The following is a 16,726-nucleotide window of genomic DNA, read 5'->3' as shown; positions in this document are numbered from 1 at the left end:
CGCCGCCCGGCCGTCACCTCGTCGCTCCGCCGTGGCAGGTCACTGCTCCGGCCTCGCCTGCGACCGCCGCGCCCGCCGCCCGGGGCGCCGCTCCGCCCTCCGATGACCGCGCCCAGCCGCCGGACTCGCCGCGCCAAGTCCGCACCGACCGGCCCGCTCGAATCCGGCGACTCCCACCAACTCCGGTGAATAGGACCTCCGGCCGGCGAACCTCGAACCCCGTGATGCTACAGTAACCGATCCAGATCTGGATCTCGGGTTGACTTTTGCCCTAATCCGCGTTAATTTTATGCATATTTCATCATGCTATAACTCAGCACCCGTTGCTCTGATTCATGCGTGGAGCATATCAAAATGTTCGCCTCAACGAGCACATCATTTCATCTTATTGCATCATTTTCATTTGAGCTCATCTTGATGTCCGAAATGCTGGTGGAAGAGGGCTATGTGATGATAATGTCAGATCTGTTTCAGCAAATGCCCTTTTGTCATTTTTGCCATGTTTAATTTGTGCATGCTATGATCCTGAGCTCTACATGTGTTCTGTTATATGCCATGCCATCTTTACAGGGGTGTATGCCATGTATTTTTGTGATTTATGTGGTGACTAGCACAAGCTTGCAAAGTAGCGTAATCGGTAATGTTGGTTTCAGGGACTTAGAATTTCACTAAGTCCTTGTCCTGTTTTCATTGTTATGCCATATGTTCATGTTGTTTCCTAGTGATCCGTGCCTCTTTTGAGGATGATCAATAAGGATGTTTTGTTAATATTGTGGTGCTTTATCCATCCATGTCTTTGTTTGCATTTATGGAGCACCCTAGCTTGAGTCAATCAGGCTCTACTTTTGCTATAAAATGTTCCTAGCAGATTGCTAACATGTTTAGAGATTTTGCCGAGGATGTTGCTATTGATCCGTGCATGCTAGGATGTTGTTCTTGCCATGTTTGGCTTCCATGCCATGTCTTCTTGATGGGTGTATGCTTAGTTTGTCATGCCATGCTTTCAGTGAGTGCATCGAGCTCGTAAACATGCCTACTTGTTAACTGTTTTGCCATGCTCCAGTTTTTCACTAAGTCTGAATCTGTTTATGTTTTTGCTATGTTCACATGCTTGCAATTGTATTTTCTGATCCCTTTTAGCTCAAGGTCACTAAGTGACTTTTGTTAAGTGCTTTGAGTAGCTTCATTCCATGCCTTGCTTTGCCAAGTTATGTTCCTGTAGCATGTAGTTTTCATGCCCTAAAGATTGCTTCCTGATGATAAATTCCTGGCATGCTGTTAATTTCACCAAGTCTGAAACCTGTTATCTTTTGCACTTTTGCCATGCTTGTTTGAACCTGCTATTGAGTGAATTAGTCGTAGCTCAGTGTTCATCTTTTGTCAAGCATCATGAGTGGATCCCTTCCATGTATTTTGTTGCTATGTTTGAGTGCACTAGCTTATTTATCTTGATGCATTTAGTTGGCTACTTGCTGTTTATCGCAGACCGGTGCCATATTTGTTTTGCTTGCCATTCCCAAAACGTTTGTCCGATTCCGGTGATCTTTATATCGATTTCAACCAAAATCACCTCACCTTTCCAGTGGCACTCTTGGTTTTCCAAGTTGAGGCCAGGTGCAATCATTCCTTTCCAAATCATGCATATGCATCACATACGGCATCCCACATATCATACCATGTTCGTGTGTGGTTTGTTTACTATGTTGTGTGCTTCTTTCCGGTGTAGCATTTGGGGTAGTCTTCTTTTATTTTGGTTCCGTAGTCGGACCTTGATTGTATCTGGTTGATGTAATGCTTTATTCATGTATTGTGTGAAGTGGCGATTGTAAGCCAACTATGTATCTCTTTCCCTTATGTATTACATGGATTGTGTGAAGATTACCTCACTTGCGACATTGCTTTCAATGCGGTTATGCCTCTAAGTCGTGCTTCGACACGTGGGAGATATAGCCGCATCGAGGGTGTTATACTATTGTACTCCTTTGCCAAACTCAGGGCAGGGTATACAATAGGTCTGGTACATAGCATGGCATACTTTATAGAACCTATGGCTGAGGCATAGGGAATGACTTTCATTCTCTCTATATATTCTGCCGTGGTCGGGTTTTGAGTCTTACTCAACTTCACACCTTGTAACAGAGGCAAGAACTCCTTCTTTGACTGTTCCATTTTGAACTATTTCAAAATCTTGTCAAGGCATGTACTCATTGAAAAACTTATCAAGCGTCTTGATCTATCTCTATAGATCTTGATGCTCAATATGTAAGCAGCTTCACTGAGGTCTTTCTTTGAAAAAACTCCTTTCAAACATTCCTTTATGCTTTGCAGAATAATTCTACATCATCTCCGATCAACAATATGTCATACATATACTTATCAAAAATGTTGTAGTGCTCCCACTCACTTTCTTGTAAATACAGACTTCACCGCAAGTCTGTATAAAACTATATGCTTTGATCAACTTATCAAAGCGTATATTCCAACTCCGAGATGCTTGCACCAGTCCATAGATGGATCGCTGGAGCTTGCATATTTTGTTAGTACCTTTAGGATCGACAAAACCTTATGGTTACATCATATACAACTCTTCTTTAATAAATCCTATTAAGGAATGTAGTTTTGTTTATCCATTTTCCAAATTTCATAAAATGCGGCAATAGCTAACATGATTCGGATAGACTTAAGCATAGATACGAGTGAGAAATTCTCATCGTGGTCAACACCTTGAACTTGTTGAAAACCTTTTTGCGACAATTCTAGCTTTGTAGATAGTAACACTACTATCAGCGTCTGTCTTCCTCTTGAAGATCCATTTAATCTCAATGGCTCGCCGATCTTTGGGCAATTCAATCAAAGTCCATACTTTGTTCTTATACATGGATCTCATCTCAGATTTCATGGCCTCAAGCCACTTCGCGGAATCTGGGCTCAACATCGCTTCCTCATAGTTCATAGGTTTGTCATGGTCAAGTAACATGACCTCCAGAACAGGATTACCGTACCACTCTGGTGCGGATCTCACTCTGGTTTACCTACGAGGTTCGGTAGTAACTTGATCTGAAGTTACATGATCATCATCATTAGCTTCCTCACTAATTGTTGTAGGAGTCACAGGAACAGATTTCTGTGATGAACTACTTTCCAATAAGGGAGAAGGTACAGTTACCTCATCAAGTTCTACTTTTCTCCCACTCACTTCTTTCGAGAGAAACTCCTTCTCTAGAAAGGATCCATTCTCAACAATGAATATCTTGCCTTCGGATCTGTGATAGAAGGTGTACCCAACATTTTCTTTTTGGGTATCCTATGAAGACGCACTTCTCCGATTTGGGTTTGAGCTTATCAGGTTGAAACTTTTTCACATAAGCATTGTAACCTCAAACTTTAAGAAACGACATCTTAGGTTTCTTGCCAAACCATAGTTCATACGGTGTCGTCTCAACGGATTTAGATGGTGCCCTATTTAACGTGAATGCAGCTGTCTCTAATGCATAACCCCAAAACGATAGTGGTAGATCGGTAAGAGACATCATAGATCGCACCATATCTAATAAAGTACGGTTATGACATTCGAACACACCATTACACTGTGGTGTTCCAGGTGGTGTGAGTAGTGAAACTATTTCACATTGTTTTAACTGAAGGCCAAACTCTTAACTCAAATATTTTACCTCTGCGATCATATCGTAGAAACTTTTATTTTCTTGTTACGATGATTCTCCACTTCACTCTGAAATTCTTTGAACTTTTCAAATGTTTCAGACTTGTGTTTCATTAAGTAGATATACCCATATCTGCTCAAATCATCTGTGAAGGTCAGAAAATAACGATACTTGCCGTGAGCCTTAACACTCATCGGACCGCATACATCAGTATGTATTATTTCCAATAAGTCAGTTGCTCGCTCCATTGTTCTGGAGAACGGAGTCTTAGTCATCTTGCCCATGAGGCATGGTTCGGAAGCATCAAGTGATTCATAATCAAGTGATTCCAAAAGTCCATCAGCATGGAGTTTCTTCATGCGCTTTACACCAATATGACCTAAACGGTAGTGCCGCAAATAAGTTGCACTATCATTATTAACTTTGCATCTTTTGGTTTCATTATTATGAATATGTGTATCACTACGATCGAGATCCAACAAACCATTTTCATTGGGTGTGTAACCATATAAGGTTTTATTCATGTAAACAGGACAACAATTTATTCTCTTACTTAAATGAATAACCGTATTGCAATAAACATGATCAAATCATATTCATGCTAACCAAACACCAAATAACACTTATTTAGGTTCAACACTAATCCCGAAAGTATAGGGAGTGTGCGATGATGATCATATCAATCTTGGAACCACTTCCAACACACATCATCACTTCACCCTTAACTAGTCTCTGTTCATTCTGCAACTCCTGTTTCGAGTTACTATTCTTAGCAACTGAACTAGTATCAAATACCGAGGGGTTGCTACGAACACTAGTAAAATAGACATCAATAATCTGTATATCAAATATACCTTTGTTCACTTTGCCATCCTTCTTATCCGCCAAATACTTGGGGCAGTTCCGCTTCCAGTGACCAGTCCCTTTGCAGTAGAGGCACTTAGTCTCAGGCTTAGGACCAGACTTTGGCTTCTTTACTTGAGCAGCAACTTACTTGTCGTTCTTCTTGAAGTTCCCCTTCTTCCCTTTGCCCTTTTCTTGAAACTAGTGGTCTTGTCTACCATCAACACTTGATATTTTTCTTGATTTCTATCTTCGTTGATTTCAGCATTACGAAGAGCTTGAGAATCGTTTCTGTTATCCCTTGCATATCATAGTTCATCACGAAGTTCTACTAACTTGGTGATGGTGACTAGAGAATACTGTCAATCACTATCTTATCTGGAAGATTAACTACCACTTGATTCAAGCGATTGTAATACCCAGACAATCTGAGCACATGCTCACTGCTTGAGCTATTCTCCTCCATCTTTTTAGCTATAGAACTTGTTGGAGACTTCATATCTCTCAACTCGGGTATTTGCTTGAAATATTAACTTCAACTCCTGGAACATCTCATATGGTCCATGCCATTCAAAACATCTTTGAAGTCCCCATTCTAAGTCGTTAAGCATGGTGCACTAAACTATCAAGTAGTCATCATATTGAGCTAGCCAAACGTTCATAACGTCTGCCTCTACTCCTGCAATAGGTCTGTCACCTAGGTGTATCAAAGACATAATTCTTCTTTGTAGCAATGAGGATAATCCTCAGATCACGGATCCAATCCGCATCATTGCTACTAACATTATTCAACATAATTTTTCTCTAGGAACATATCAAAAATAAAACAGGGGAGCTAAACACGAGCTATTGATCTACAACATAGATATGCTAATACTACCAGGACTAAGTTCATGATAAATTTAAGTTCAATTAATCATATTACTTAAGAACTCGCACTTAGAAAGACATCTCTCTAATCTTCTAAGTGATCACGTGATCCAAATCAACTAAACCATAACCAATCATCACGTGAAATGGAGTAGTTTTCAATGGTGAACATCACTATGTTGATCATATCTACTATATGATTCACGCTCGACCTTTCAGTCTCAGTGTTCCGAGGCCATATCTGCATATGCTAGGCTCGTCAAGTTTAACCTGAGTATTCTGTGTGTGCAAAACTGGCTTGCACCCGTTGTAGATGGACGTAGAGCTTATCACACCCGATCATCACATGGTGTCTGGGCACGACGAACTTTGGCAATGGTGCATATTCAGGGAGAACACTTTTTATCTTGAAATTCAGTGAGAGATCATCTTATAAAGCTACCATCGAACTAAGCAAAATAAGATGCATAAAAGATAAACATCACATGCAATCAAAATGTCTGACATGATATGGCCATCATCATCTTGTGCCTTTGATCTCCACCTCCAAAGCATCGTCATGATTTCCATCATCACCGGCATGACACCATGATCTCCATCATCTTGATCTATATCAATGTGTCGTTACATGGCCATCTCGCCAACTATTTCTCTTGCAACTATTGCTATCGCATAGCGATAAAGTAAAGCAATTATTTGGCGCTTGCATCTTATGCAATAAAGAGACAACCATAAGGCTTCTGCCAGTTGCCGATAACTTCAACAAAACATGATCATCTTATACAACAACTTATATCTCATCACGTCTTGACCATATCACATCACAACATGCCCTGCAAAAACAAGTTAGACGTCCTCTACTTTGTTGTTGCAAATTTTACGTAGCTGCTACGGGCTTAGCAAGAACCGTTCTTACCTACGCATCAAAACCACAATGATAGTTTGTCAAGTTGGTGCTGTTTTAACCTTCGCAAGGACCGGGCGTAGTCACACTCGGTTCAACTAAAGTTGGAGAAACTGACATCCGCCAGCCACCTGTGTGCAAAGCACGTCGGTAGAACCAGTCTCGCGTAAGCGTACGCGTAATGTCGGTCCGGGCCGCTTCATCCAACAATACCACCGAACCAAAGTATGACATGCTGGTAAGCAGTATGACTTATATCGCCCACAACTCACGTGTGTTCTACTCGTGCATATAACATCAACGCATAAAACCTGGCTCGGATGCCACTGTTGGGGAACGTAGTAATTTCAAAAAAATTCCTACGCACACGCAAGATCATGGTGATGCATAGCAACGAGAGGGGAGAGTGTTGTCTACATACCCTCATAGACCGGCAACGGAAGTGTTGACACAACATAGAGGAAGTAGTCGTACGTCTTCCCGATCCGACCGATCCAAGTACCGAATGTACGGCACCTCCGAGTTCTGCACACGTTCAACTCGGTGACGTCCCTCGAGCTCCGATCCAGCTGAGTGTTGAGGGAGAGTTTCGTCAGCACGACGGCGTGATGATGGTGATGATGTTCTACCGACGCAGGGCTTTGCCTAAGCACCTCTACGATATGACCGAGGTGGAATATGGTGGAAGGGGGCACCGCACACGGCTAAGGAACGATCACAAAGATCAACTTGTGTGTCATGGGGTGCCCCCTTGCCCCCGTATATAAAGGAGGGACAGGGGGAGGTGCGGCCGGCCCTAGGGGTGCGCCTGGAGGAGTCCTACTCCCGTCGGGAGTAGGACTCCCCCCTCTTGCCTTGTTGGAGATGGAAATGGGAAGGGGGAAAGAGGAAAGGGGGGCGCCGCCCCCCTTTCCTTGCCCTATTCAGACTAGGGGGGAGGGGGCGCGCGGCCTGTCCTGTCGGCCCTCCTCTTCTCCCTTAGGGCCCATGTAGGCCCATTAACCCCCGGGGGGTTCCGGTAACCCCCCGGTGCTCCGGTAAAAAATCCTGATTTCACCCGGAACGTTTCCGATATCCAAATATAGGCTTCCAATATATCAATCTTTATGTCTCAACCATTTCGAGACTCCTCGTCATGTCCATGATCATATCCGGGACTCCGAACAACCTTTGGTACATCAAAACGCAAAAACCCTAATTACGATCGTCACCGAACTTTAAGCATGCGGACCCTACGGGTTCGAGAACTATGTAGACATGACCGAGACACGTCTCCGGTCAATAACCAATAGCGGAACCTGGATGCTCATATTGGCTCCTACATATTCTACAAAGATCTTTATCGGTCAGACCGCATAACAACATACATTGTTCCCTTTGTCATCGGTATGTTACTTGCCCGAGATTCGATCGTCGGTATCTCAATACCTAGTTCAATCTCGTTACCGGCAAGTCTCTTTACTCGTTCCGTAATACATCATCCCGCAACTAACTCATTAGTTGCAATGCTTGCAAGGCTTAAGTGATGTGCATTACCGAGAGGGCCCAGAGATACCTCTCCGACAATCGGAGTGACAAATCCTAATCTCGAAATATGCCAACCCAACAAGTACCTTCTGAGACACCTGTAGAGCACCTTTATAATCACCTAGTTACGTTGTGACGTTTGGTAGCACACAAAGTGTTCCTCTGGTAAATAGGAGTTGCATAATCTCATAGTCATAGGAACATGTATAAGTCATGAAGAAAGCAATAGCAACAAACTAAACGATCAAGTGCTATGCTAACGGAATGGGTCAAGTCAATCACATCATTCTCCTAATGATGTGATCCCGTTAATCAAATGACAACTCATGTCTATGGTTCGGAAACATAACCATCTTTGATCAACGAGCTAGTCAAGTAGAGGCATACTAGTGACACTCTGTTTGTCTACGTATTCACACATGTATTATGTTTCTGGTTAATACAATTCTAGCATGAATAATAAACATTTATCATGATATAAGGAAATAAATAATAACTTTATTATTGCCTCTAGGGCATATTTCCTTCAGTCCCACCTCTCATTCATTCTCAGTCACCACCGACACCATCTTCCTCATCCTCTTCCCCATCCTCCTCCTCCACCTCTCCACCATCATCTCCAGTCTGTCGCCCTCTCTCATCATTTCCTCTCTACTGTACTCGCTGCCCTCGTACTGAGGATGTTTCCCCTGACGCGCCTTCCACCTCCGGTGCGCCTCCCTTCACACCTCCCCCGCTTCATAACCTTCGTGCTCGGCCTTGCCCCCTGCTTGATCGCTATTCTCCTGATCGGTACGGTCTCTCTGTTATTGCCGAGCCCACTTTCTATCAGACTACCATGACTCAGCCTGAACGGCAGCTTGCGATGGCCGAAGAGCTTGCTGCCCTTGAGCGCTCTGGCACATGGGATCTAGTTTTCCTTCCTTCTGGTGTTCGTCCCATCACCTGCAAGTGGGTCTACAAGATTAGGACTCGCTCCGATGGTTCTCTTGAGCGCTACAAAGCTCAGCTTGTGGCCCATGGTTTTTCAGCATGAGCAAGGACGTGATTATGATGAGACATTCGCTCTTGTGGCCCACATGACCATTATCCACACTCTCCTTGCTATGGCTTCTGTTCGTCATTAGTCTATCTCTCAACTTGATGTCTAGAACGCTTTTCTCAATGGCGAGTTGCATGAGGAGGTTTATATGCAGCCACCACTAGGGTACTATGCTCCTGATGGTATGGTCTGTCAACTTTGCCGCTCCCTCTATGGTCTTAAGCAGGCTCCTCATGCCTGGTTCGAGCATTTCGCCTCCGTGGTGGCTGCCACTGGCTTCTTGCCCAACGATCATGATCCCGTGTTGTTTGTTCACACGTCTCTGTGGTGACTCAGGAAGCCAGCTGGAGCAATCACGCGAGCCGTCTCTGCGTCGCTGATTGGCTGACAGACCTCGGTCCCCTCATTGTCAGGCCTCAAATTTGAATTCTGGAGCCCCACCATGTCCAAAGCCACCCCAGCTTGTGTGGACAGCAGGTCAAAAGCTGAGACCCTGACAGACAGTCTATCTCTTATCGGTATGACGACACCCCCAGTGATACGATTCCAACGTATCTACTTTGCCAAACGTTTTTCCTCTCGTTTTGGACTCTAATTTGCATGATTTGAATGAAACTAACCCCAGACTGACGATGTTTTCAGCAGAACTACCATGGTGTTGTTTTTGTGCAGAAATAAAAGTTCTCGGAATTGAACGAAACTTTGGGATTTTTTATACAATACAAGAGAATTTCTGGAGCCAAGAGTCGCCTGAGCGGGCACCTGGGTGGGCACAACCCACCGGGGCGCGCCTGCCCCCCCCCCCCAGGCGCGCCCAGGTGGGTTGTCCCCACCTGGTGGCCCCGCAGACCCTGAAACCGACGTTATAAAATCACATATTTCCAAAAAAACAGGGAGAAAAAATTATCACGATCCATGAGACGAAGCCGCCGTCACCTCCTGTTCTTCATCGGCAGGCCAGATCTGGAGTCCGTTTGGGGCTCCGGAGAGGGGGATCTTCGTTCTTCATCATCACCAACCCTTCTCCATCGCCAATTCCATGATGCACCCCACCAGGAGTGAGTAATTCCTTCGTAGGCTCACTGGTCGGTGATGAGTTGGATGAGATTCATCATGTAATCTAGTTAGTTTTGTTAGGGCTTGATCCCTAGTATCCACTATGTTCTAAGATTGATGTTGCTATGACTTTGCCATGCTTAATGCTTGTCACTTTGGGCCCGGGTGCCATGATTTCAGATCTGAAATGTTTATGTTATCACCATATATCCATGTTCTAGCTCCGATCTTGCAAGTTATAGTCACCTACTACGTGTTATGATCCGGCAACCCTGGAGTGACAATAGTCGGGACCACTCCCGGTGATGACCGTAGTTTGAGGAGTTCATGTATTCACCGTGTGTTAATGCTTTGTTCCAGTTCTCTATTAAAAGGAGGCCTTAATATCCCTTAGTTTCTTTATGGACCCCGCTGCCATGGGAGGGTAGGACAAACGATGTCATGCAAGTTCTTTCCATAAGCACGTATGACTATTTACGGAATACATGCCTACATTATATTTATGAACTGGAGCCAGTGCAGTATCGCCCTAGGTTATGACTGTCACATGATGAATATCATCCAACAAATTACCGATCCAATGCCTATGAATTTATCTTATATTGTTCTTGCTAAGTTACTACTGCTATCGTTACTGTTGCACTTGCTACAAAACAACTTCTATCACTGTTACCGTTACCATTGCTGCTACTACTATTATCAAAACTATCATATTACTTTGCTACTGATCACGTTGCTGCAGATAATTAATCTTCAGGTGTGGTTGAATTGACAACTCATATGCTAATACCTACAAATATTCCTTGGCTCCCCTTGTGTCGAATCTATAAATTCGGGTTGAATACTCTACCCTCGAAAATTGTTGCGATCACCTATACTTGTGGCTTATCACCCAGCTGTCACCATCGTCCTGAGCTCCATTGGCGGGAGATGCTTGTTGTCGCCGGCGGCGGCCTGCGAGCGCGGCGGCGCACAAGGACGAGACAAACCGCTGACCCCCTGACCGCGAGAATCACGCACCCCAAACCGCCATGGCTGACGGCGAGGAACCACAGCAGGCGCAACACCACCACTGATTCTCCCACCCGATGGCACTCCGCTCTGATCACTGCCCGACGATACACCCAGGAAGAGCGGCTCATCCCTATCACTGTAATCCAACACGGAGTCCAGATGGATTAGCACCTTGTATTGCAACATTGGCGGCTGCATCGGAGGTGTCACTAGTCCCGGCTCTGGAATTGCCAGCCATTTGAGTGAAGGAATAGAATCCGGCCCCGTCATCCATGCCGTGATCTTAAACGCTGATAGGTCGGGGCATGAGCTGGACTCCGATGCCACCCTATCGACCAAGCAAGAGGTGATCTTCCGCAACCTCGTGCTTCCAAGCATGCAGCGAAATGCCCTCCATAACGATCGAGACCTTGAAATTGAGCTATGAATGAACTGCTTGTGCTTGTCGATTCCACTGCCTGAAGAAGAGGCGAACTTCGTGAAACTCGATGTACGGTGCAGCCGCCACCAAATTGCGACGCTCCTGACGCGCGAAAACCACCAAGAAGTCTTCCGGCCTGTAGTAGTGCACCGACAAGCACTTTGGCTCGATGCCGACCACCGCCTCCAGCGCTTGCAAGACGAACTCCGGGCTAATGTCATGCCGAGCCCCCCCCCAACGTACGCCCCCATGGCGAACTGCAACCTCCTCTCAAGGTTAGCCATGCTCCCGGTGCGGTGGACGACACAGAGCTCATGCGAGATCAGATCTTCGGGCGTCGCGCGCTCCAGACGCAGGATGCAGAGGCTTGGCCAGGCGGCGGGGGCACCGAACGTGGATGGAGGAGGGGGGCGCCGGCGGCAGCGTCCTGGAGGGCCCGCCGGCGAGAGCGCGCGGAGGCGCCTCCCTACGCGCAACCTTAGCTGCCGTCATCCTCCCGAGCTCTTCCTCCAGCAAGGGGCTCCGCGGCCTCTTGCAGTCCTTGGACTCATGGGCAGGCAGCTTGCAGCGAAAGCGGGCCACTTGGTTGGTGCAATCCTTCTTGTAATGGCCTTCCTCGAAGCACTTGTAGCATCATCCATCCATCTCCGGTGAAACCTGACGGCGAGCTCGGGCCGCAGGCTGCCCGCGATGAGGGCTCACGCTCGCGCCGGAAGCTAGCTTGGCGGTGCTTCCACAACTCCTTCCTGGAAGGCCGAGGTTGCTCCCATGGCGCCACCACGGTCGGCGCGTCCGACCCGAGCAGCAGATCCACGGGGCCATGCACCCCCGAGGCCTCAGAGCTGGAGGAGATGCCAAGCCCCGAGACGACCGGCCGCTCCCCGAAGGGCCTAAAGGTGGAGTTCATGGATTGGGGGTTGTTGGCCATAGCCTGGATCTGGACGACCGGCTACGGAGGGGGAGATGCCAGGGTCAGAGCAACCGTCGGCGAGGGAAGGTGGACGCCGGGGTCAAAGCGACGAGCGGCGGGAGAAGGTGGACGTCGGGGTCGGAGCGACCAGCGGCGGAGGAAGGGTGGACGCCGCCGCCAGAGCGGCAAGCGGCGGGGAGCGCTTGGCAAGGGAAGGAGCACTTGGCAGGGGGAGGAGCGCTAGGCAGGTCTCAGAGATTTCCAGAACCCTTGGGTTCTTTCTGAATCTGTTGATTTTGGTTTGCCAAGTTTAAAATTGTATTGAAGGGGTATTCTCAAGTTTTGGAGCCATATTAATCAGTTTCCGAGTTTGAGGACCATCTTGGACATTGCCACCAATTTTAAGGACCATACATTCATTTACTCCTCTGGATGTGCGTCTGAATGTTGGACGCCTCCTAGTTTCTGACCAGAAGAGTCATGGAGGAAAATGCCGTCAGGTTGTCTGTCAGAATTATAGCGTCGGCATCACACGCAAATATTTTAAAATCTAGCCGACCGTTGCGTAATTGATAGACTCGAGCACGTGACGGAATAGCTTACGAAAAAGGGTATCCCCGCTTTATATTATAAAGCACGAACCACAACAACAAAGCATCCGATACAAACACACACCACACACCCAAGACAAGATACAAAAATGCCGGGCACCGACGCACAACCACAATGACTACAAAGCACCTAAAGATGAGAAAAACGAAACCGCTAAGAGCCGACGGAGAACATCACAATGAGAAGCGATCGCCCGGGAGGATGTGTAACGGACATGCCGGACCGAGGACTCCAAGACGTTGCCTCCAGTAAGGATACGGCCATGAACGTCGTCACCGTCTGATCCAAGGATCCAGTTTTCACCTGGAGTAAGATGGAAGGGGAAGAAGCACCACGACGAAGCCTGCAAGGAGGACACGACGTTCACGGACGCCGTCATCGTTGACCAGACACAAACTGGGTAGGTGATGAACCGCGGTGCTTCAACACTTCCGCCGCCCCGGTCCCACAACACCCGCAGCCACGCCGCCCAAGCGGCCATGGTTGCCTGCCCGCATCCGAGCCGCGCAGCCCGCCCACGACCAATGCACGACTCCCACCGCTAGGGCCGCCGCCCCGCCATGAGACCACCCCGAAGCCACCAAAGGCCACGACTTTGCCCGGATCCACGACCCCAACCACCTCCAGAACCGCCGCCGGCGAAGCTGCCTCGAGGAGGGCCGCGACCACATCGACCGGGGGAAGGGGAAGGCAAAGAAGTGGCCCATGGCCACGACCGACACCCATGTCGGCTCCAACTTCCCCCCGGAACCGAGTTCCGCCCCCGTTTCAAAGCGTCAGAACATCAGGAGGCATTAGTCGTCGCCAGAAGCTGGAGAGGGAGGGTTGCGGGGCCGTCACCGCCGCCGCCGAAGACGCCACCGGGGGATCCACCCGAGCCGAGCGCCGCCACCCAGCCGCAAGGGCCCGACTGGGTGGGGGTAGCCCACCACCACCGCTGCCCCCACCCCCACCAGAGCACCATGGCGAGAGGGCCGCCCGCGACCCGGTCAACCGCGACCCGCGGCGCCGGACGTGACGCCGAAGCGCTGTCGGGGGCACCGCCGCTGACGCCACCACCGACCCCCACCACCACCATGCCGCCCGCCGCCCGTCGAACGCCACCATCACCGGCCTGCTCCGGGGCGCCGCCGCGCCCGGCATCAAGCGCCGCGCCCGGCTGCTAGATCTGGCCCGCGCCAAACCCTACGAGCGGGGGACGAAGGAGCCCCACCGTCGCCGGCGACGGCCGGGCTTCGCCCGGCCGCGCCCCTTGGCGGCGGTGAGGGCGGAGGAGGGAGGAGGGGGGTGCGGTGGCCGGGATCGGGAACCCTCCCCGACGCCTCGCGGGTGGCGGCGGGGGAGGGAGGGAGGGTGCTGGATTTTTAATTTCAGAGCATATCACGTAACGGAATAGGCCCACCTTTTTTTTGAGCATAAGTACAGACACAAGCGCTCATATACACGCGCATACACTCATCCCTATGAACGCACACACGCACACCCTATCCCTTTGAGCACCTCCGAGAGACTGAGCCGGCATATCATCTTGAGGTTTACGAAGTCACCGTAGGCGCCTCGTCGTCGACGGAAACGTCTCCTCCCACTGAAAGCGCATCGCCGGAAATCCTGAAATAAATTCAGGAATAATGCGAGCACCAGGATTTGAACCCTGGTGGGTCGGGGATACCATTGTCCACCTAACCATCTCAACCACAGGTTGCTTCGCCGGAATGCCCACTTGGATCCTCCTCCTCGCACAAAAGATAAAACGTATACGTATCAGATTTCCTTGTGAGCGGAAAAACTGAAGAAATACATAGAACGTGACGGTAGTACGCCGACGTGCTACCGATGGCATCCAAGGACCATGGAGGCGGCGCTCCTCGCGACGACGGATCTGACGATTGCGGCTGCGGGTCCTGGACGATAGCTCTGCTCCTGTACACGTCCTTCTGGCTGGTCATGATGATGTACCTGCCGCCGATGGATTCCTTGCCCGGGATTCGCGAGCTCGACGGCTCGCCGCCATGCAACGAGGACAAGCCGATCACGTGCTCCGTGGAGCTAGCCGGCGCCAGGGGGCTGGAGCCGGCGCTGGCTCCGGGCGCGACCTCGCCGGCCTTCCACCTCGTCGTGCACGTCGACAACGGCCACGTCTACGAGCTGTGCCATGGCGGCAGCGACGTCGTCGTCTCCTACGCGGGCGTACCCCTCGCGCGCGGGCGCACGCCGAGCTTCCGGCTGGCGGCGAAGGACACGGGGCGGTGGGCGGTGAACGTGACGGGCGCGGGGCTGGGGATCCCGGCAGATTTGTCTCGCCTCATGACGGCGGAGCGGAGATGGGGGGTGGCCCAGCTGGAGATCGACATGACCCTGGCCTGGCAGTCCTTCACGTGCGACGTTTTGGTCGACGGACAACCCGGCGTATCACCGTGCACGCTAGCTTAAGACACGTTTTAGAGTGTAGATTTATTTATTTTGCTTTTTATGTACTTTTTTCATTTCAAAATAAGTGACTCAACTTTTTACTAACTTTATAAAATTAATACAAAATTGAGTCATTTATTTTAGGACCAAGAGAATAGTTTATATTGAAATTTTTAGAATGCTTCGTTTCTAAATGTAAGTTTTTTTAGAGATTCCAGAGGGAATGTGTTATAAACATTAGATAGGTATTTATATGCAACTCCACGAAATGCATTGTATCTTAGTCTTGTATCTAAGCATTCATTTACTATGTTATATGAGATCAATACTAACATCTTGACCTTGTGGTCTAGTCATGCCACATACAACTAATCATTTTATACAAGCTTTATCAACTATTTAGTTCATTGGTTGCAATATACAACAAGAGATTAACTTACGAAAACCATTCCATAGAATAAAAATATATATTGTGTTGATTTAGCATGTTAATGTTCATAACAGTATAATTGAGCACATGGGCTAGGAGAGAACGTTATTAATCAAACATAGATTGCAATCATGTTCGTAGCAGTTTACCTTTTTAGTTATAAATCCAATTTAACCATTGCATAATGACTGAATTTTTCACTAGTAGTATGCAAAGTAACACAAAATTGCATGACTCAATGCCACATGTTTGGTTCAATCAAATCCAGCAAACTGATTTAGGAACTTGGTTAACGTGTGTTAAAATTTCAGTCAACTTAAGCAAGCTACTTGCCACCGCTGCAGCATTATAATTCGACATAGGTGATGCCGCTCACCGGTGGTCAATTTGACACATCCCATGTACGCTTCTCCCAGCGAGGCATGTGATGTATTGGGCATAGGCGGTACACGACCACCACAGTTGTTGGAGGCGATGTCGGCGACTTGAGGCGAGAAGGCAACGTCGGTGGGATGGGTCGAGAAGGCGACAATGAAAGCAAGGACGGGAAAGCAAGAGACCGGCCGAAGAATTTTCACGTGGGGATCCGGGAAGGAGCATACCGCTCGGAGCGGCGTACAGGACTACGGATGTGCTTCGAGAAGACCTCTAAAAGGCCTCGTCGGTTGTCTGGTGGTTTCTTCTGCGTCGAAGGAGGGCAGTGTCGCCCCCACACAACACACGGACTAGGGATACAAGCGGACGGCGTCCGCATGCCCGCGATCAGAAAAATTAAACTAACACTATTATTAAAGTATTGAAGATTAGTGTAGTTTTTGCTTTGCAGACGGTTGCGGACACTGTCTGCTTGCATCCCTAACAGGGACGAAACGGATCAAGCTCGAGTCAGAGTCGGTCAAGGTAAGGAGGGCGCGAACACTGGTCCCAGGGGCGGGGGTCAAGGGCACATGTTTTCCCGCCGATCCGTATCTCCAACAACTGCTGCTCTCAATGGTTCCTCTCGTCCAATTCATTGAGAGTGGGGAT

At 48.4% G+C, this 16,726-nt stretch overlaps 1 protein-coding gene across 1 annotated transcript; it reads left to right on the top strand.

Moving 5' to 3' along the window:
* Positions 1-14,542: 14,542 nt before the first annotated feature.
* On the top strand, positions 14,543-15,484 carry LOC123058453 (uncharacterized). Its single transcript, XM_044481173.1, has one exon. The coding sequence runs from the start codon at positions 14,695-14,697 to the stop codon at positions 15,289-15,291; it is 597 nt and encodes a 198-aa protein (XP_044337108.1). The 5' UTR covers positions 14,543-14,694; the 3' UTR covers positions 15,292-15,484.
* Positions 15,485-16,726: the final 1,242 nt, after the last annotated feature.

This window comes from Triticum aestivum, chromosome 3A (assembly GCF_018294505.1).
Source record: "Triticum aestivum cultivar Chinese Spring chromosome 3A, IWGSC CS RefSeq v2.1, whole genome shotgun sequence".
Lineage (NCBI taxonomy): Eukaryota > Viridiplantae > Streptophyta > Magnoliopsida > Poales > Poaceae > Triticum > Triticum aestivum.
This window is presented reverse-complemented; position numbering and strand designations above follow the sequence as displayed.

Bases quoted from the DNA above. Each gene is read 5' to 3' on its own strand.
- LOC123058453 (XM_044481173.1), top strand. From the start codon at position 14,695: ATGGCATCCAAGGACCATGGAGGCGGCGCTCCTCGCGACGACGGATCT.